Source organism: Bos indicus x Bos taurus, chromosome 6, assembly GCF_003369695.1.
Source record: "Bos indicus x Bos taurus breed Angus x Brahman F1 hybrid chromosome 6, Bos_hybrid_MaternalHap_v2.0, whole genome shotgun sequence".
Classification (NCBI taxonomy): domain Eukaryota; kingdom Metazoa; phylum Chordata; class Mammalia; order Artiodactyla; family Bovidae; genus Bos; species Bos indicus x Bos taurus.
This window is the reverse complement of record NC_040081.1, coordinates 2,684,527-2,705,896: the sequence shown is the minus strand read 5'-3', so window position 1 is coordinate 2,705,896 and position 21,370 is coordinate 2,684,527. Positions and strand designations below refer to the sequence as shown.

General features: G+C 40.0%; 1 protein-coding gene across 1 annotated transcript in view; it reads right to left on the bottom strand.

The window, feature by feature from the left end:
• The window catches only part of NAF1 (nuclear assembly factor 1 ribonucleoprotein), a 50,427-nt gene extending 34,933 nt beyond the window's left edge, over positions 1–15,494 (bottom strand). The window contains exons 1-2 of the mRNA XM_027543690.1: positions 15,091–15,494; positions 12,124–12,292 (exon numbers count right to left, since the gene is read on the bottom strand). Of these exons, the coding sequence (XP_027399491.1) occupies positions 12,124–12,292; positions 15,091–15,350 (429 nt within the window). The 5' untranslated portion in view covers positions 15,351–15,494. The remainder of the gene's footprint in view (positions 1–12,123; positions 12,293–15,090) is intronic.
• Between the last annotated feature and the right edge of the window lie 5,876 nt (positions 15,495–21,370).

Sequence of the window (21,370 nt, the reverse complement as noted above, 5' to 3'; positions counted from 1 at the left end):
AATCCAAATTTCTTCATTAATCAGGACAACATGATTCCTGGCTATCTGAATGTATTTATGAATTGTTTGTATACTTTACATATAGTTCTTCTGAAAGGTTTATCTTTTTATCAGTTTGTAAGAAAATTTGGGGTCTTTAAGAACATTTGCCCGTTATCAACTATACAGCAAATATCCATTCCCTTATCTCCCAAATATATCAATCTTTTCCTTTTTTCTGATTTTAACCCCGTATCACATTTATGAAGACCTCTATAACAAGATCACGTTTGAAACATTGTTGCTGTCCTTACTTTGCTGCTGCTGCTAAGTCGCTTCAATCGTGTCTGACTCTGTCTGACCCCATAGACCGCAGCCCACCAGGCTCCACCGTCCCTGGGATTCTCCACGCAAGAACACTGGAGTGGGTTGCCATTTCCTTCTTCAATGCATGTAAGTGAAAAGTGAAAGTGAAATCGCTCAGTTGTGCCTGACTCTTAGCGACCCCATGGACTGCAGCCTACCAGGCTTCTCCATCCATGGGATTTTCCAGGCAAGAGTACTGGAGTGGGTTGCCATTGCCTTCTCCTTCCTTACTTTAGTTTCACTTTTAAAATTATATGTATGATGGAGAGAGTAACATGGAAACTTACATTAGCATATGTAAAACTGCCAATGGGACTTTGCATTCTGTCTCAGGGAACTCAAATAGGGGCTCTGTATCAACCTAGAGGGGTGGGATGGGGAGGGAGATGAAAGGGAGGTTCAAGAGGGAGGGGACATATGTATAACTATGGGTGATTCATGCTGATGCTTGACAGAAAACAACAAAATTCTGTAAAGCAATTATCCTTCAATTAAAAAATTAATAATAAATAAAGTACTCTTATCAAAAAATAAAATTACATGAACACAATATCATGCTGAAATTCATGTCTAGTGCTTTTCTTGTGTAGTCACTCTATTATCATATTTTCAAAAAAATAAGTTCTCCTACTTTTCAATATTAGCACATTGTATTTTGAACTGTTCAAATAACTATGGTTGGTATGACTACAATACAAATGTCAAGCAAGTGTGATGATTGTGGGCTTGTATCTCTATCAGGAATGTTTCAAATGTCAAGCATAAGAATGAATTTTGATTGGGATTTTTTTTTTAATAAGGTTAAGAAAGGTATACATATATTCCTATTTTTGTGTCTCTTTTTTAAGTGAGACATGATGACTGTTAAACTTTACCAAATGCCTTTTCATCATCTTTTGAGATTATTATCACATAAATCACTCTGAGTTGAGCATGTCAAACTATACAGGGTCTGACAGAGTCCTGACATCCTGCTTCAAGGATGTCTGTGAGACAGCCAGCATAAGAGACAAGGCAAGGTAAATAAAGCCAGACTATTTGCAGGGAGGTGGGGACTTACACCTGTGTTCAAAATACAGGCTGGCAGGCTCCCTGAACTGTTACTACCCCATTTTCAACCTATGTATTAATAAAACAGCAAGTTTTGCCTACTAATGGGAAGGATTTCTGATCTCACATAGAACCAAACTTAGAATACAGATATAATACTTCTAATTCCAGCTCACTGACCCCAGGACTCTGAAATGTGGAAATATATACAGTTTTCTGTGATTCCTACAGAAGGCCAATGAAGGCATTCAACTGCTTCTTGATGGTAAAAGACTCTACCTATAAGAGCGATATGCATGAAGTCTCTTATCACAAATGCTCTACAAAACACAAAAGGTATGTATAGTACATATAACTTAAGAGATAAATGGAATCAGCCTATTACAATTCCAGGTTAACAGCCTGTTTTGGAATTTGCTTTTGAAAGTCTAGTTAAGCCAACCAGTATATTTGCTTTGGAAATGGCAGATATTCTGGAAATGGAATCAATGGAGAAAAGAGATATTTGTCCTTTTCAAATAAGCATGCTAGGAAACAAGGGATAAAAGATAAAGGGGGCAAAAATCTCCCAAACTCCCTCAACAATTCATCCAAGGGATGTGCTTTCCATGAAGATTTTTGACAGGTTTGAAGGCATAATTTTAGAAGGTTCAAATGGAAAGCTTCTCGGACTGCAATGTCACACCGTCAACATAAAATCCTGTCTCAACATGTAGATAGATGTCTCAAGTTATGTTAACTTCCCTAACCATTAAGCTGAAGAACTGCACCACCACCAAGCCTAGTCAGTCTTTATCAAATTAACCTGTGGTTTTGTTTTCTTGTGAATATATTAATGTCTAATATACTATTCTTTTACCGGCTTAAAATCTATGTCCCAAACTAGACAACAAATCCAACAAAAACTAGGACGAGGTCTGCCTTGCTTCTTACTATGGTAAGAACAATGACTATCACAAAGTAAATAGTATATACTAAATGATATTTAGTATATATCACAAAGGTATTTAGTATATATTTATTACATGAATTGACTTAGCTCAACAACCCAAGCTAAAAACAAATAAACAAACAAAAAATTTAAATTGGAGTTTTTCAGGCAAAGCACGAATCAGATAATGAAACTACAATTCTTAAAATTCAAGAGAGAATCCTCAAGGAATGAAAAGGATCTCAACCCAGCCTTCTCAAAAAGAAAGTAAAAAAGGGTGGCTTCCAATTAAGCTTCACTGCACAGAACTGACACACAGATACCTCAGGTTTGCAGCAGCAAGTATTATTGTAGCCAGGAGAGTAACTAATACAGCAGTTGCCCTGGTACAAAATTCAATCTGCTTAGTCTCATAACCTCCTTCAAATAAAAACCAAAACTTTGTTTTCCACAAGTGGAGAAAGGATGTGTATGTGTGATAGAGACGAGGAGAAGCACACTCCAGTGACAAAGAACAAAAGAAAGGGACCAAAACACACAGTAAATGACACTAGTGCCTTGCCAGTGGAGAGTATATAGAGTCAGAGATGAGACACGTAACAACGACAAACCAAAAGGCTGAGGGCAGACATGATGAGGGAAATCCAGGCCCTTTATCATATAAACAAAACCGAGTCTCATGAAAACAAAAAGTTAGAAACCTATTTACAGCTAGTTAGGAAGATTCAAACATGAGCCTGGTTTACCTATGACCCTCATAGAAAGATTAATGAGTGAGTAGGAAAGACTCCTACTCTGCTTATCTAATACAAGATGTTAATTAATTTGATTATTTAAATTTAATTAATTAAAATTAAATAAAATTTACAATGCAGTCTTCAGGAGCACTAGCCACATTCAAGTGTTCTGTTGCTGTGGTATAAAGACAGGGTTAATATAATAGGACATGTCCATCACTGCAGGAGGACTGGCTGGATAGCACTGCTTTACACTCTCATACATCCAAAGAGCCCTCCATTACTAAATATATACCCAAGTATAAGCGGACCATCTATTTTTAGCCATTAATACAAGTATAATTTTAGGACCACATTCTAACAGTATGCACCATATTAGGTCTTGACGTTAACCTGAATACCTGGGAAATGAAGGTGTGTGATCAATCTTTATCATTATTGTTATTTGCTACTTTCCAAAATTAAAAAGAAACTAACAACTTATTTTGGATATATACAATCTGCAGCTAAATATAAATATCTATGCTTTCATGCGTGCTTAGTTGCTAAGTTGTGTCTGACTCTTTGTGACCCCATGGACTCTAAGCCACCAGATTCCACTGTCCATGGGATTTTCCAGGCAAGAATGCTGGAGTGGGTTGCCATTTCCCACTCTGGGGGATTTTCCTGACCCAGGGACTGAATCCACATCTCCTGCATTGGCAGGCAGATTCTCTACCACTGAGTCACCAAAAATAGGCATAGCATTCAGCAAAATGCTAAAAGTCAACATACTAATGAAATCCAATCCTCTACTTCTGGCGCATCTACAGATCCAAATCAAAGGCTTTATTAAAGGGCAACAGAGGGTTTCTTACAATAATGTAGGAAAGCTTAAATTAGATGACAGAATCATCTTTCACCATTACAAATTATGCTCATTACTCAAAAACCAAATAATCGGGAAGTTCAAATGATCAAATTCCAGTGCTGTGAAAAAGTCCTAAGCAGGAACTGAAAAACAGAGCTGACTAGACTCCATCTGATGCCAGATCTGAATCTGCTCTTCCTCACTCACTGCATCAGGAAAGTCATTTTTGGGTTATCAGTTTTCTTATCTATCTATAAGTAGTGAGAAACTAAGCAAAAAAAAAAAAAGTTCTCAACAATTCATACAAGTGATTAATAGTACAATTTTTAAAAATGTTTAACAGCATGCAATCAAAAAGACAGAATATTAATACAGAAATTACATAACAGACTTGAATAAAGTTACTCTGATTCTGAAGAACAGATGTTATGCTCTTCAGCTATGGCATTAAAGAAATGCAAGGTCCCAACCACATCTCAAGTAACTGTGAAAGATCAACAACAGTCTATCATTGCTCAGTTAAACAAAATATTCAAATGTGTAGCATCTAACATTAAAATTCATCCTATTAAAAATTAAACTGTAGATACGCCAGTCAAAAAATGGTGTCTAAGACTTTCATCAGAAAAATGGAAGGAGCTAATCAGTCAGAAATGGCCCTCTGAAAAAACAACAATATCTTACAATGGCCCTGACTTCCCTAGCTCAAGGAAGGCTTATCACTGGGGGAGGGGGAAAAATCAGTAATTCATGATCTTTTCAGGTAAAATTATCTAAAGAACCTTGTTTTGGGTTTTCACTCACAAACACAGAAAAAGGGCAGCAAATAGTGAGAAAGAAATCAAACATTCCAAATGGCAACTAACCCATTTGATGCCAGTTTGGGGAGAACTTTAAAAACTGAGGAAAGTGGAACAAAACTATCCCACCACTCTCTCCTGTTAGCCAGGAGCAGAGGACTGCACGTGGCAGCCAACTGTGTCTCCAGCCAAGCTGGAGTCTTCTTTACAGACATTGGTCTTTATCCTCTAAAACAGCCACAACTCACTCATTAAAATCTACAGGGGTCAGGGAACCTAATAGAATGTTTTTCTGTAATAATGATCATATACATGTATATACAGAAGACACATATGGGTACTCTACTGAATAAATTAGTATTTATCCAGGATCAGTTGTGCTTCATAGAAGCTTACTGAAGTAACTGTGCAATGCAGTACAAAATTTTAATTTTTAAAAAAATGTGAGCACTGTTTTTAAAAAGCACCAAATATTACTGAAAACCTACCTCCTTTCAAGTATATAAGCCATTTAAATATCAGGCATTTTGAGAATAATATTAAAAAGTGTCATCAACAGTCTTAAGGTACGATATGATAATTCCACATATACTAGACTCAACAAAAGCTGAAGCTAAATAAGGTCTACACTTTTAGGACAAAACTTTTAAATCAAGTTAGGCCCTGAAAACACCGTAGTCAATCAACGATATTAAGAGTAGAACAAGGTGCAAGACAATTTCAAGACTGTGAGAAGTAAAAAAAACTGAAATAATCCACTGTAACTTCTGATCACTTCAGGTGGCCTAGGTATTTCCAGATCCTCACATTAGGAAGTTTCATGATACGGGTCTTCACTGTCACAATCAGAAAAACTGTACTCACCCTAATTACAACTACACAAAGTGCCAACCTAATTACACTGCATAATTATATTGCCTACTGTATACTCCATATAATATATAATATAGGCAGTCTCTAAATTATGAAAGTAAATTTACCAAGAGTTACCTACAAGTACTTAAATGTTTTTCTTGGTCATGCTATATTACACACATAAATACACATTATCTCTAATGCAGTATTATTCATGTTTTATCCCCATAAACACTGCAATCATAATTTTTAAATATGTAACTTCAGGTTTTCAGAAGAGAAAACAATGGGCACTAATTTATACAATTAACTTCTGATTAAGACTTAGAAATGTCACAATCCTATAAATGTCCTTATGATTCTAAATCTTCATCACATCTAATTTATTTGAAAGAAGAGTTGAGGACATTCTCAACTGAGAACTGAGAGAAAATTCTTCAAAAAGAATCTAATTTTCCAATTCATTGAAACACTTCATAAACCCTATGTGGTTTAAATGTAGTTCCAAAACTGTAATATGTGTGCTGCTTTACATTTATTGTATAGATTATATATAAATCTTCTCCGCTTTCAAGTGTTTATGTTTTAAAAGAATGATTCCCCTTGGTTAACTTTAAGTCCTATACTGCATTCCTGCACTAAGTAAAGAGATGATTACAACTACTCTCCTTTCCAATGTGTCTATGGCTGACCAATCCCTCTTTCCTCCTCTTCCTCTCAACTTTTTTAAATCAGGTTATAACAACATCTTGTCATCCCAAAGGACCGCTGCAGCTCTGTTTAACTCCAAAAGGACAATCTTGAGGTCACTTCACTTTAGTTCCCACATACTTACAAATATAGATCTGCAATAGTTAGTAGGTAGATCATCAGGATCTAACTGTCCAACAATAGAAACGATTTAAAAAGTTAGATCCAGGAAGGCAACATTCCTGCTTAACAAACAGACTAAAGAGGTAAAAGTTAAGCTCAGCATGCCTAAACAAAAGGTAACAGAGTTTTGCCAAGAGAACACACTGGTCATAGCAAATACTCACTTCCAACAACACAAAAGACGACTCTACACATGGACATCATTACATGGTCAATACTGACATGAGACTGATTACACTCTTCACAGCCGAAGATGGAGAAGCTCTATACAGCCAGCAAAACAAGACCTGGAGCTCAGTGTGGCTCAGATCATGACCTCTTTATTGAAAAATTCAGGCTTAAATTGAAGAAAGTAGGGAAAACCACTAGACCATTCAGATATGACCTAAATCATCAAATCCTGTATGATTATACAGTGGAGGTGACAAATAGATTCAAGGGATTAGCTCTGGTAGACAGAGTGCCTGGAGAATTATGGGCAAACTAGGTTCATAATATTGTACAGGAGGTGGTAACCAAACTCATCCTCAAGATAAATAAAGGCAAAATGGTTGTCTGAGGAGGACTTAAAAATAGCTGAGAAAAGAAGAGATGTGAGATGAGGAAAGATATACCCCACCGAATGCAGAGTTCCAGAGCACAGTAAGGAGAGATAAGAAAGCCTTTTTAAATGAACAATGAAAACAAAGAAGAAAACAACAGAATGGGAAAGACTATCAATCTCTTCAGGAAATTTGGAGATAAAAAGAGAACATTTCATGCAAACATGGGCACAAGAAAGGACAAAAACAGTACAGACCTAAGAGAAGCAGAAGATATTAAAAAGAAGTGGCAAGAATACATAGAAGAACTATACACAAGGGTCTTAATGACCTGGATAACCACGATGGTGTGGTCAATCACCTAGAGCCAGACACTTGGGAGTGTGAAGTCAAGTGGGCCTTAGGAAGCATCACTACAAAGCTACTGGAGGTTATGGAATCCCAATTGAGCTATTTAAAATCCTAAAAGATGATACTGTTAAAATGCTACACTCAGTATGTCAACAAATTTGGAAAACTTAGCAGTGACCCCAGGACTGGAAATGGTCAGTTTCCATTTCAATTTCAAAGAAAGGCAATGCCAAAGAACATTCAAAGTACCAGTTGTGCCCATTTCACATGCTAGTAAGATAACGCTCCAAATCCTTCAAGCTAGGCTTCAACAGTACTTGAGAACTTTCAGATGTACAACCTGGTTTTAGAAAAGGCAGAGGAATCAAACACCAAATTGCCAACATTCCTTGGATCATGGAAAAAGCAAGGGAATATGAGAAAAAAATATATTTCTGCTTCACTGACTACGCTAAAGCCTTGGACTGTGTGGATCACAACAAACTGGAAAATTCTTAAAAGAGATAGGAATACCAGACCAACTTACTTGTCTCCTGAGAAAACTGTATATAGATCAAGAAACAACAGTTAGAACCAAACATGGAACAACAGACTGGTTCAATATTGGGAAAGTAGTATGTCAAGTTTGTATGGTGTCACCCTACTTACATTATGTGAAATATAGGCTGGATGAATCACAAGCTGGAATTAAGATTGCCTGGAGAAATATTAACAACCTCAGATATGCAGATGATACCACTTTAATGGCAGAAAGCAAAGAGGAATTAAAGAGCCTCTTGATGAATGAAAAAGGAGAGTGAAAAAGCTGGCTTAAATCTCAGTATTCAAAAACCAAAGATCATGGCATCTGATCCCCTCACTTCATGGCAAATAGGGAAAAACTGGAAACAATGACAAATTTTATTTTGCGGGGTTCCAAAATCACTGCAAATGATGAGTGCAGCTAAAAGACGCTTGTTCCTTGGAATAAAAGCTATGAGGAACCTCCACAGCATATTAAAAAGCAGAGACATCACTTCACTGACAAAGGTCCATATAGTCAAAGCTATGGTTTTTCCAGTAGTCATGTATGGATGTGAGAGTTGGACCATAAGGAAGACTGAGCGGCAAAGAATTATTTGATGGTTTCGAACTGTGATTCTGCAGAACTCTTCAAAGTCTCTTAAGACGCCAAGGAGATGAAAACAGTGAATCCTAAAGAAAATCAACCCTGAATATTCACCGGAAGGACTGATGCTGAAGCTCCAATATTTTGGCCACCTGATGAGAAGAGCTGGCTCACTGAAAAAGACCCTGATGCTGGGAAAGACTGAGGGCAGGAGGAGAAGCGGGCAAAAGAGGATGAGATGGTTAGATAACATCACCAACTATGAATTTGAGCAAATTCTGGGAGATAGAGAAGGACAAGGAAGCCTAGCGTGCTACAGTCCACAGGTCACAAAGAGTGGGACGTGACTTAGCATCTGAACGACAACAAATGCCTCAACAATAGGAAACAGTCCAGAATATAAGAAACTTTATGAAGAGTCAGGCCATAACACCAGTAAAGCTGGTCTTTGTTCTAAAGATCTCACAGATGTATCACAAACTCTGAAACTGGTACTAAATATTTGATCCATTTGAATTTATGCACACCTTTTTGCAAAGACAACACAGGAGATTTCACTGGTTTTCTTCAGAATTTCATTAGGAAATCAGAAGACTACACACAGCAAACAGTTCCACTGCACAGCCCTGCTGCCTGAGAAGATACACACCAGTAGACCTACAAAGGCACATTCAATACCAGCTAGAGCTACTTTTCACTTTCATGCACTGGAGAAGGAAATGGCAACCCACTCCAGCGTTCTTGCCTGGAGAATCCCAGAGATGGCGGAGCCTGGTGGGCTGCAGTCTATGGGGTCCCACAGAATCGGACACGACTAAAGCGACTTAGCAGCAGCAGTAGAGCTACTTTATGTAACAAAGGAGGGGGCTCGTCCCAGGAAGCATGAACTGTCATCTGAAAAAAGACAAATTCAAAGCTAAGTAATAGGACTGTCTCAAAAGTCAGCAAAGAATATGGCATGAATAGCCAGTTCATGGAGAAAGTGAGAGGAGAACATATCAAATTTTCTACAGAGCCAGGAACAAGAAACCCAAGTGCAAGCTAGAGGTAAAATGATTGAATCTACAGGCAAACAGAAGTGAGTCAGCAAATAAAATGACACTCAGAGCTTTGAGAATGCCAGGAAGCACATAAAAGAAACAGCACAGCCATCCTCAATAGCTACCTTGGTTCCCAGTGGCTTTCCTAGCCAAGGAAGTTTACAGTAAATCTCCTTCTCCTAATGTAATCTGGTCTCTGTTGCAGCTCCAAGAGTCCAACCTATGTCATATGTGATTAACTGCTTCCACGTATTTCCCTCGTTCCCTCCACAGAAGATAAATGTTATCACTGACTGAACAACAGCTGCCATGTTCTAAGCCTCCCCTTCCCATGAACACATCCCTTGTGGTTTGTATGTGGCTGATACTACCCATACTCTTCAAAATTCACACCCTTTCGCACTCCCTTTCTGTCACTTATCACATACACTCCCACCCTCACACTCTCCCATTCGCTTTCTCTCATTTACACTTTCCTATACACTCTCCACATGAGAGTATACGAGTGACCATGCAATTCATGTCCAGGCAATCAGAATACCCATCTCACTAGCTTCAATTATTTGTTCAGACCCATGAACCAGGCTCCCAGTAAACCAATCCAAGTTCTGTCCATGACGTTCATTCAGGAGTATCAGAGGCCCAGCCACCAGCCACGTGCAGAAACATCTTCTTAATAACAAAGAGTAGATCCTAAAGACAATGAGTACTTGAAGCCACACCATTCTTGAAATTCAGGGCCAAGTCATTCTCTTCCCTTGACCTTGAGAGCGCAAGTCCCAAAAGAGTCCTCATATACTCTTCTACAGCCCTAAAAGATTTACAGCAGACCAGGGAACTCATTCCTCTACATATCTCCAAAACCATATGTAGGAGTAGGAACTTCTAGTACATTTGCTTTCTAATCCTAAGAATATAAAATAGTATGAGGAGCTAGTTAAGAATTCAAAATTTAAAAGAAAAAAAAAGGCTACGATTGCCCCTTCCATCCTTCCCAAAGATCCTTCAGAACTAGCACAAAAAGGAAGACACCCTCTCACTATTTCAAGTTTTAAAAACTAATATATTTTCCCCAGCAAAAAAAGGAATTTTGATATGAGCTAAGCATACATTCACACAATTCAACAGCACTTCCAGCACTTCTCCCCGTCATTTACTGTCTGCCTCTCCAGTAGGTGTATTTAGAATAGAAACCAGATGGGTCTTGTTTCTGGCACATGGCAGGCGTGTTGTAATAGTTTAAACATGAGTGAATGTCACATGCCCACTCACTCACCCATTCCACAAGTCACGTATTACTCTTGACTGACAGCCCGATATCTGAAAAGCACTCTGCTGGGCACTACATGAGCCACAAAGATCAGCTATGAACCAGTCTTCAAAAATGTGGACACAGACTCTTTTTGACTTTCTGATGAAAATATGGGCACTCTATCCAGAAAAATACCTAAATAAATTGACTAAGATTTTGCATTAAATTTCAAGAATTCCCAAGGGAAGAATTTCAGATCCAGTAGGATAAATAAGAAAATGAAACACGTGTACACACCAAAGTACTATGATCCTTTATTTGTTGATTCTTATATTCTAAGAGAGATTTAAGTAGAAAAGTGATTAAGATACAGGGACAAGACCAAACAAATCTGCCAATAACTTCAGAAAATAATCATAAGTTGGGAGAGCCTCTGTGTAAAAAACCACTGAGATTAAGGTCGGCAGTATGAAAACATAAATCACTGATGAATTCACACACAAATTCCAGGGTTCCCTCAATACACAAGGCATAACTGAGATAGAAAATTCCTTATTACAAGTAGAGAAAAAGGAAATAATTGATCCAGTATGGTCATGAAAAGGTTCCTGAATGTCTCTAGGCTTTAAAAATTTCTCTCAAATTTTGCTTTACTACTTCACTGGTTTAAGCGTTTTATAACTATAATTAGGGACCACTAAATTTCTTAAAAACATTAACAATAATTAAAAGTACACGTGGGAGTTGTAAAAAAAAAAAAACCATATGGCAATACAGCCCATACTGTGAAATTCTAAGAAGACTTTCCTCTTATACCATAAGGCTTCAACAAGACTATCATTAACCTCCTAGGAACAGCATACAGTCTAAGAGGAAATAACCATGCATTCAAATGCCAATAAATATCTATCCACAATAAACAAGTTTTCTCCAACTGTAATAATGATAACGCTCCAAAAACTTCCAGTAAACAGAAATCCTCAAAAGTGCAACCGATCTAATTTTACTTTCTATTTCTCCAAATGCAATTGATTAAAAAAACAGTTTCAACTGCTACTGAACTAAAGTTTCTCTGAGTTTTGGACCCCTTCCAAAAAAACAATTGTACATCTTACAATCTTTAGGGAAGATAAGAATGAAAGGCAGCAAGCTAAACTAGATGCCCAGCACATTATCAAAAGTTAGCATTAGAAACAAACCTGAAAAATTATTCAGAATCAATTCTTTCTTTCACTTAAGAAAGCCAAGGCATGGCACAAGTATGACCAGTAAAAGTTGAGAGTGGTCTTCAAATTCATGGAGCAGATACAGGCCAAATGAAATGATAACAGTATCATAAAATATTTCAGAACATATAAATTAAGTTTAGTAACAAATCTAAGTACTTACACTAAGAAGTAACTCATCTTTTGTTTTAAGAGGAAAATTCTTATTTTCCTTCTCAACTAGTAAGTCATCTTCTCCATCTGACAGAACTGGAGGAAGGGACATACGAGAGGAAGACGATGAAGACGATGATGAGGAAGAGGAGGAGCTTGAACTATCGGAATCTGTTTCACTATAGAGAAGAAAAAGTTGAAAACGATACAAAAGCATTATTACAATGGTATTAAAATATGATTATTCAACTAGAAAATATCTGCGTTACTAGATGTTTATCATTGCTGGTATAATTCAAAGGCTAGCATTTTGAAATTGACTATAGTGTTTGGAAAGCACTCTAATCAACTGATCACAAACCCTGCTCTAACCCAAACCCTCTTTTTACAACTGTCTCTTATGTGATGCATCAGTCTGAAGCACGTGACAAATCACTGACCAAAGAGAATTCTGGGCCAGGCACCTGTCTTATTAGTCACCAAGGATCAGATCAATTAAGCAAAGAGACTTGCTTCTCAGTCTTCAATTTGGAAACTTTTCCAAGTTACCATCCATGCTGAACACTCCGCTCTCTGAAAACCCCTTTAGCCCTTGACTTCCACAACAATTCTCAGAGCCAAAAACTATCCTCTTAGCTTGAACTGTTCACTGGTACCCCCTTCAGCTCCTTTTATGTGCTGTTTCTACAAGTCCCATACTCATCTCTTCTCTCCGGTACTCTTTCCATGTATAACCTCCAATGAGTTCAATCATTACCAATGTGCAGATAACTGCTAAATTTTCAGTCTTGATATCCCTAAGCTCCACCCCTAAACTCTTAATAGCTGCCAAATTAATGACCTACAAACTCACAAGTTAAAAACAGTGCATTCTCCCTACTAATTCTGTTTTTCTCTTTCAGTTTCTCTTGTATTTCACTGTTTAGTCCTGAATCCAGTCACTAGAGGTAGAAACCTTGGAACTGTATCAAAGTATTGCATGCTCAGTCAATGATGAAATTGGTAAACATGACTCCTATTCCACTAGAAAAATCTAAATATAGAGTGCTACTAGCTGATGTTAAGGAATTAGGGTTCATTCTACTACAGCTGATAATGACATGGTTGTTATGTAAAAAATATTTTATCAGAAATGCACAGTAAAGAATTTACAGGAAAGGTGGCATGCTGTCTGACACTTGTTTTAAAACTATCAAGTTAGAAATGTTAGGTAAAACAAAGTTAAGGGGACTTCCCTGGTGCTCCAGTGATGGGGAATCCACCTGCCAATGAAGGGGACATGAGTTCAATCCCCTGTCCAGGAGGATTCCACATGCTGTGGAGCAACTAAGCCCAGTGTACCACAACTACTTAGTTTGCACACCTAGAGTCCACGCTCCACAAGGAGGCCACCACAATGAGAAGCCCACCTACCACAATCAAGCAGCGCCCCCCGCCCCAACCTCGCCTAACTAGAGGAAAGCCATGCATGCACAACACAGCCAAAAATAACTAAATAAAGCTAGGAAATAATGGAAACTGTGAAACTTGGTGATGGCTATGTGTACAGTCATTATATTACTCTGAGTCCGAAAATGTCCACAATAAAATGTTTGAAGTAGGGTGGGATAGGGTGGGAGGGAGGTTCAAGAGGGAGGGGACAAACGTATACCTGTGACTGATTCACGTCAATGTACCGCGGAAACCAGCCAACACAACATTTTAAAGCAATTGTCCTTCAATTAAAAGTAAATAAATTTAAAAATACATATCCAAAAAAAAGTTTAAAGTAAGTTTTACCTGTAATCTGATGTTCAAATTTACATTTCCATACCTGAATTGTCCTCCTACTGCTTCCCTGACATCTTCAATTTGTTGACAGTGAAACCTCAAATTAACTGTCTAAATTTAACATTCCTATTGGTTTACAGCCCCCATCCCAGAAAGGTTTCTCCCCATCTCCGTAAACAGCACCGCCATACACCCAGTTTGATGCCCCTCTTCATAGGCCACATCTATTGGCGATCCAAATCGGGAAAGTTTCAAAATATTCAATCCAAACACCGTCACACGGTGGACTAATACAACGTCTTTCCCATTGCTTTCACACTAAGCCAACCACTCTGCTTTCACTCTTGAACACACAGTTCAGTTCCTTCTCCACAGAGTAAACCATTAAAATGCTAACTTGAGCATGAAAATCATCTGCTTAAAATTCTTCAAATTTCTCTAGCAGTTAGAATGAAAATTAACATGGCCTGAGGGTCCTACCTGGTTGGGTTCTACAACAAGTGCCTTGCTTGGTCCTTCCTTGTAATTTTCAACAACTCACTTTTTTTTTTTTTACTTCATTTTTCGTCCCTCTCACCAGAATGTAAGGCAAGCATCGTGTGTATATTGTTCACCGACACAGCATGGCATAAAACACACTCATACACTTGCAGACAAGATTCAGCGTGGTTCAGTGAACTCTCCTCCCACCACAGAACTTTCCTATATAAAAGACAGGAGGTAGGGCTGGAGAAGCCTCAAAAGCTACGCAAAGCACGTAGTAATAGTTGAATCACTTTCCTGAAAAATTCATCACCAGAGAAATTCTACTACCAAAACTGTCAGGAGTCAATCTGAAAAGAAACAAAAATCCTTTATCTGATGCCCCATTTATCTGGTTCAACCAGCAAGAGTACACACTAAACTTGAGAAAAAGATTTGCCACAAACCTTAAATTATAACCCCCAAGGCCATACCACGTCGAGTGGTCACCGGAATAAGCCCCCACTCTCAGGTTTTCTACGTTCTAACTGCAAACGACAAACTGTCCACAGAGGGCTCTCGGACCGCCAGCCTTAGAGGTGGGGCCCCGACAGCCTTGCTCCCTCCCGGGGACACTGCAGACGCGGCAAGGGACGCGCCCCGGCTCCTGCGCCCTCCTGCCTCCTTGGCCCCGGCCTCCCGCTACCAGAGCCATCCCCACGTGCCCGGCCGCCGGGGGCACGACCTGTCCGAGTCCGAATCTGAGTCGGAGTCCGAGTCCGACGTCTCCAGGCCGCTCCCTTCCAGAGGCGGCCCCGGGAGCGACGGCGGCAGGAGTTGAGGCGACGGTTCGCCCGCAGACTCCGGGGCCCCCTGGTCTGCCGGCGGCGCTGCGACCGGAGCGGGGCCCGGGGCCGGCGCGGCCACCTCCTGGCCAATTCCGACGCCGGCGCCACCGAATTTCAGTGTCTGCAGCTGAGCGGCGGAGGCCTCCACCACCTCCATGGCGCAAACTTAGGACGCTCGCGCCGGGAGGCTCACCACCTCGCCGACAGCGGCCGCGGAAACGAAGCACAGGCCCGCTTCACGCGCCGCTCCGATAACCACACGCGGGGCCGTCCGGAGACGCGCCCCCGCTGCAAACGCAGCGGCACTTCCGGGAAGCGTGTGACGTAACGGGACGCAACGGCGATCCCTGGGGCGGGGCGATCCGGAGGCCTTTGCACGCGGAGCCGAGCGGTCCTAAAGCCGCTGATTTCCCTGCGTCCTGGGAAACGCTGCTCATTGTGAGAGGCCAGATGGAGAGACATTCCCGCTGCTAGATCTGGGGCAGTTACACGGAGGCTGAGATGGGAAGGAGGGATGGCAGGACTGGAAGACGCCTGATGGGGCGAGGCCCTGCAGATTGGAAACTTGAGTCAGGAAGCTTTGAACCAGCACTTTGAACCAACAGCAGTGGACAGGCAACAAACACAATGACCATCCATCCCCAAAATTACAACTCATATTTTTGTTTGTTCGTTTTCTCCAAAGCGCTCCCAACTTAAAGAGCGCTAATCGTGGGGGAAACATGTTGCTGCCTGTTGGTGTTTTAGTTGACACTTTCGTAGAAAGGGTGGAATGGGGGTGAAATGAGTAATGGCCTGAGAAACCATTATTCTAGGTCTTAAGGGAGGCAAGCAAGAAGTTCTTAGGATTGAAGAAGAGGTAAGAATTTTCTTGTTTTCCTGTTAGAACTTCAGTTTGAGGCTTTAGCCCCTCAGATAATAATAAATAGTAATCATTGTGACCATTTAGTAAGCGTGCGTATGTGCCAAGGACTGCCTAAGACACTATCAGTATTCACGCAGTTTCATTATGTGCCGTCCACAGTGCCAGACCTTCATAGAAATTACAAGAGTAATACATTGTCGCTAGTTTTAAGGAGTTTACCATTTAGTTGAAATAAAAAGGTCAATGCACAGGAGATAGAGATATTTGAAATGTGGAATAGAATTTGCTAGTTCAGCAGTGATAGAAAGTTAAAGACTGACATGATGTATCGTAGAAGTCTTCCAAGTAGAAGCAGGAATTTAAAGTTGAGGTACTACTTGCTAAAACAGTGATTAAGCACAAATTAAGCTCAGTATGTCCAGCTGAATTGACCTGTGCTTGAATCTTAGCTCTACCATTGCCATGTTGGTGTAACTGATTTGGGAAGGAAAGTCTGACATAACTAAATTTCATTTTCCTTATCTATAAAATGGAGGTAAAAATACTATCTCAATTTTGTTGTTGTTCAGTTGCTCAGTCGTGCCTAAGCTCTTTGCAACCACATAGACTCCAGCAGGCCAGGCTTCCCTGTCCTTCACTATCTTCTGGAGTTTGCTCAAACTCATGTCCATTGAGTCAGTGATACCATCCTTAAATCATGTCATCACTGTCTCCCCTTTCTCCTCTGCACTTAGTCTTTGCCAGCATCAGGGTCTTTTCCAGTAAGTCAGCTCTTCACATCAGGTAGCCAGAGTATTGAAGCTTCAGCTTCAGCATCAGTCCTTCCAATGAAAATTCTGGGTTGATTTCCTTTAGGATTGACTGGTTTGATCTCCTGGCAGTCCTAGAGACTCTCAAGAGTCTTCTCCAGCACCAGAGTTCAAAAGCTATCAATTCTTCCCCTCTCAGCCTTCTTTTATGGTCCAACTCTCACATCCATACATGACTACTGGAAAAACCATAGCTTTGACTATATGGACCTTTGTGGGCAGAGTGATTGATGTCTCTGCTTTTTAATATGCTGTCAAGTTTCCTCATAGCTTTTCTTCCAAGGAATAAGCATCTTTTAATTTCATGGCTGTAGTCACCATCTGCAGTGATTTTGGAGCCCAATAAAATAAAATCTGTTGCTGTTTCCGATTTTTCCCCATTTATTTGCTATGAAGTGATAGAACTGGGTGCCATGATCTTAGTTTTTTGAATGCTGACTCTTAAGCCAGCTTTTTCACTCTCCTCTTTCACCTTCATCAAGAGGCTCTTTAGTTCCTCTTTGCTTTCTGCCATTTAGGGTGGTGTCATCTGCATATCTGAGGTTCTTGATATTTCTCCTGGCAATCTTGATTCCAGCTTGTGATTCATCCAGCCAGGCATTTTGCATGATGTGCTCTGCATGTCAGTTAAATAAGCAGGGTGACAATATACAGCCTTGAAGTTCTCCTTTCCCAATTTTGAACCAGGCCATTGTTCCATGTCTGGTTCTAACTGATGCTTCTTTAGCTGCATGCAGGTTTCTCATGAGGCAAGTAATGTGGTCTGGCACTCCCATCTCTTTAAGAATTTTACACAGTTTGTTGTGATCCAGACAGTCAAGACTCAAGTATCTCATTTAGTTCATATGAATATTTTTAATTAAGGTTTTATACAAAAGAATGGCATGTGTCATATACATGTTTAGTGCACAAAATTCCATGAAAAATAGACTAATACATGGATATGAATAAAATGATGCTTCAGTGACAATGATCTTGAGGATCTATGCAGTATAATTTTAAGCAGAGAACAAATTTGGGTCAGAGGGATCCTCCAGTTAGCCAAAAAAGTCTTGAGTTTTTCCAGGAATTGAGTGTTGAAAGTCTTAATGAACGATACAGTCAATGAAATAGAGTAAAGGAAATCCCAAGCATCAGAAGAATCAAAGTACTCTAAACTGTCTAACTGAGAAAACTGGCAAGAAGTTGGCATTACTAATAAACATGAAGGACTTGGAACAAGATAATGAGTTTGTGATATTGAATTTGAGGAAAAACTGGACAATTGAAAAATACCCATAGTCCTTTGAGGGGAATTGAATAGAAAGGTCAAGACCAGAAGCCTAGGTTTAGGAACAATCCAGACACCTATTTGTTCACTCAGTGATCATTTACTTACTAGTGTGCCCATGCTTACATCATGAACTGGGCAAATAGAAAGGTGATTTAAACACAGGCCCTGCCCTTAACTAGCTAACACTTTAGTAGAAAAGACAAGTTGAAAACAAGGGATAAGTATTTTAGTAGAGAACTGTATTGTAGCACAGGCATGCACTACAGAAGACAGATAAACCAAAGTAATACTAAACAGAAAACAATAGAGAGTAAAGAAGGCTTTACAATGAGCATGGCAAATGAACTGGAATTTTAAAGAGAACCAGGAATCAAAGAAAGTAGATATCATATTGATGTTGATCTGAAAGAAATGACTGATAGTTCTTCACCAAAGATGGATCAGGATCAGCAGAGAATTGTAATTCTGGATCTGCAAAAAAGGCAAAATGGTTGTCTGAGGAGGCCTTACAAATAGCTGAGAAAAGAAGAGAAGTGAAAAGCAAAGGAGAAAAGGAAAGATATATCCCTCAGAATGCAGAGTTCCAAAGAATAGCAAGGAGAGATAAGAAAGCCTTCCTCAGTGATCAGTGGAAAGAGAGGAAAACAATAGAATGGGAAAGACTAGAGATCTCTTCAAAAAGTTTAGAGGTACCAAGGAACATTTCATACAAAGATGGGCACAATAAAGGACAGAAATGGTATGGACATAAGAGAAGCAGAAAATATTTGAAGAGGTGGCAAGAATACACAGAAGAACTGTACAAAAAAGAGCTTAATGACCCAGAAAACCATCATGGTGTGATCACTCACCTAGAGTCAGACATCCTAGAGTTTGAAGTCAAGTGGACCTTAGGAAGCATCACTATGAACAAAGCTAGTGGAGGTGATGGAATTCCAGTTGAGCTATTTCAAATACTAAAAGATGATGCTGTAAAAGTGCTGCAATCAATATGCCAGCAAATTTGGAAAACTCAGCAGTGGCCACAGTACTGGAAAAGGTCAGTTTTCATTCCAATCCCAAAGAAAGGCTATGCCAAAGAATGTTCAAACAGTTGTACTCATCTCACACATTAACAAAGTAATGCTCAAAATTCTCCAAGCCAGACTTCAATAGTACATGAACTGAGAACTTCAGATGTTCAAATTGGATTTAGAAAAGGCAGAGGAACCAGAGATCAAATTGCCAACATCTGTTGGATCATTGAAAAAGCAAGAGAGTTCCAGAAAAACATCTACTCCTCCTTTATTGACTAGGCCAAAGCCTTTGACTGTGGATCACAACAAATTGTGGAAAATTCTTAGAGATGGGAATTCAAGAGCACCTTATCTGTCTCCTGAGAAAGGTGTATACAGGTCAAGAAGCAACAATTAGAACTGGACATGGAACAATAGACTGGTTCCAAATTAGGAAAGGAGTACGGTAAGACTGTATTTTGTCACCTTGTTTATTTAATTTATATGCAGAGTACATCATGCAAAATGCCAGGCTGGATGAAGCACAAGCTGGAATCAAGATTGCTGGGAGAAATACCAATAACCTCAGATATGCAGATGACACCACCCTTATGGTAGAAAGTGAAGAAGAACTAAAGAGCCTCTTGATGAAAGTGAAAGAGAAGAGTGAAAAATCTGGCTTCAAACTCAACATTCAAAAAACTAAGATCATGGCATCCAATCCCAATGGGATCCAACCAGTCAATCCTAAAGGAGATCAGTACTGAATATTCATTGGAAAGACTGATGCTGAAGATGAAGCTCCAATTCTTTGGCTGCCTGATGCGAAGAACTGACTCATTAAAAAGACCCTGATGCTGGAAAAGATTGAAGGCAGAAGGAGAAAGGGATGACAGAGAATAATATGGTTGAATGGCATCACTGACTCAATGGACATATGTTTGAGCAAGCTCTGGGAGTTGGTGATGGACAGGGAGGCCTGGCATGCTGCAGTCCATGGGGTAGCAAAGAGTCGGACATGACTGAGCGACTGAACTGAACTGATATTATCAAGAGTGTAGACACTGGAGATCATCTGAAGTGCTATGTCATCTGCAAAGGTTTGGTGACAAACTTCCAACAGGCTTAGTCTGGATATCTTGGGAAAGTTGTCTCATCCAGTGTCATCTGTTTCAGCTCCAGGAAATCTCTACTTTGAAGTCACCAGAGTACATGCAGCTCCAGTCAGGGTTCTGGGCTTCCTGTAGGTGTGTCATGTGGATCCAGGAGTCTGCCCTGCAGTTCGGCTCCACAAGACTTGATAAGCAATACCTGATAGTAACCTTTCCACCGAGGTTGAGGAGTGTTCTACTAGAGCTTCCCCAACAGATGAAGTCTTCAGTTTCTGCTAAGCATGAAGCTTAGGGTTTTTGTCTCTCAAGGGCACACTCTGAAAATGTTGTTCTACCAAAACATGGCTATTTTTAATAGAAGCAAGTAGCCTTTATACTATTGGAGTTTCTCCCCTTTATTAGTTAGGGCTCACAAGAAGCAGACAGAGAAGGCAATGGCACCCCATTCCAGTACTCTTGCCTGTAAAATCCCATGGATGGAGGAGCCTGGTAGGCTGTAGTCCATGGGGTTGCTAAGAGTCAGGCACGATTGAGCGACTTCACTTTCACTTTTCACTTTCATGCATTGGAAAAGGAAATGGCAACCCACTCCAGTGTTCTTGCCTGGAGAGTCCCAGGGATGGGGCAGCCTGGTGGGCTTCCATCTATGGGGTTTCACAGACTCAGACACGACTGAAGCAACTTAGCAGCAGCAGCAGCAAAAGAAGCAGGAGCCAAGGTGCATCGGGCATCCTCTGACCATCCTCGAAGCTGAGTGTCCAAAGCAAGTGGATCTGAACTTTAGAAGGACCAACAGCAATGCTTTTGGCCAAAGTAGTTGGAGTACCTCTATAAATGCTGCCAACTGAGTCTTCCAATAATGCCTTTAATGTGTTAAACTGAGGGCTGAGGAAAGCACACTGAAAGTGCTGAAAAACTGGCAAAATAGCACAGACTTGTCAAAGTACCTGGCTGGTACAATGGGTTGCTCCATCACTATGAAGTTTGAGAGGAGTTCCTCAGGTAGGGGTACAAAGGACCTTAGCCACAGAAGAGGCAGTAGCCTGTCTGCAAAGGAAGGCTTCAGTGCAGTGTGAAAACATACACTCCATGACTAAAAATATTTCTATCCATAAGAGAAGGA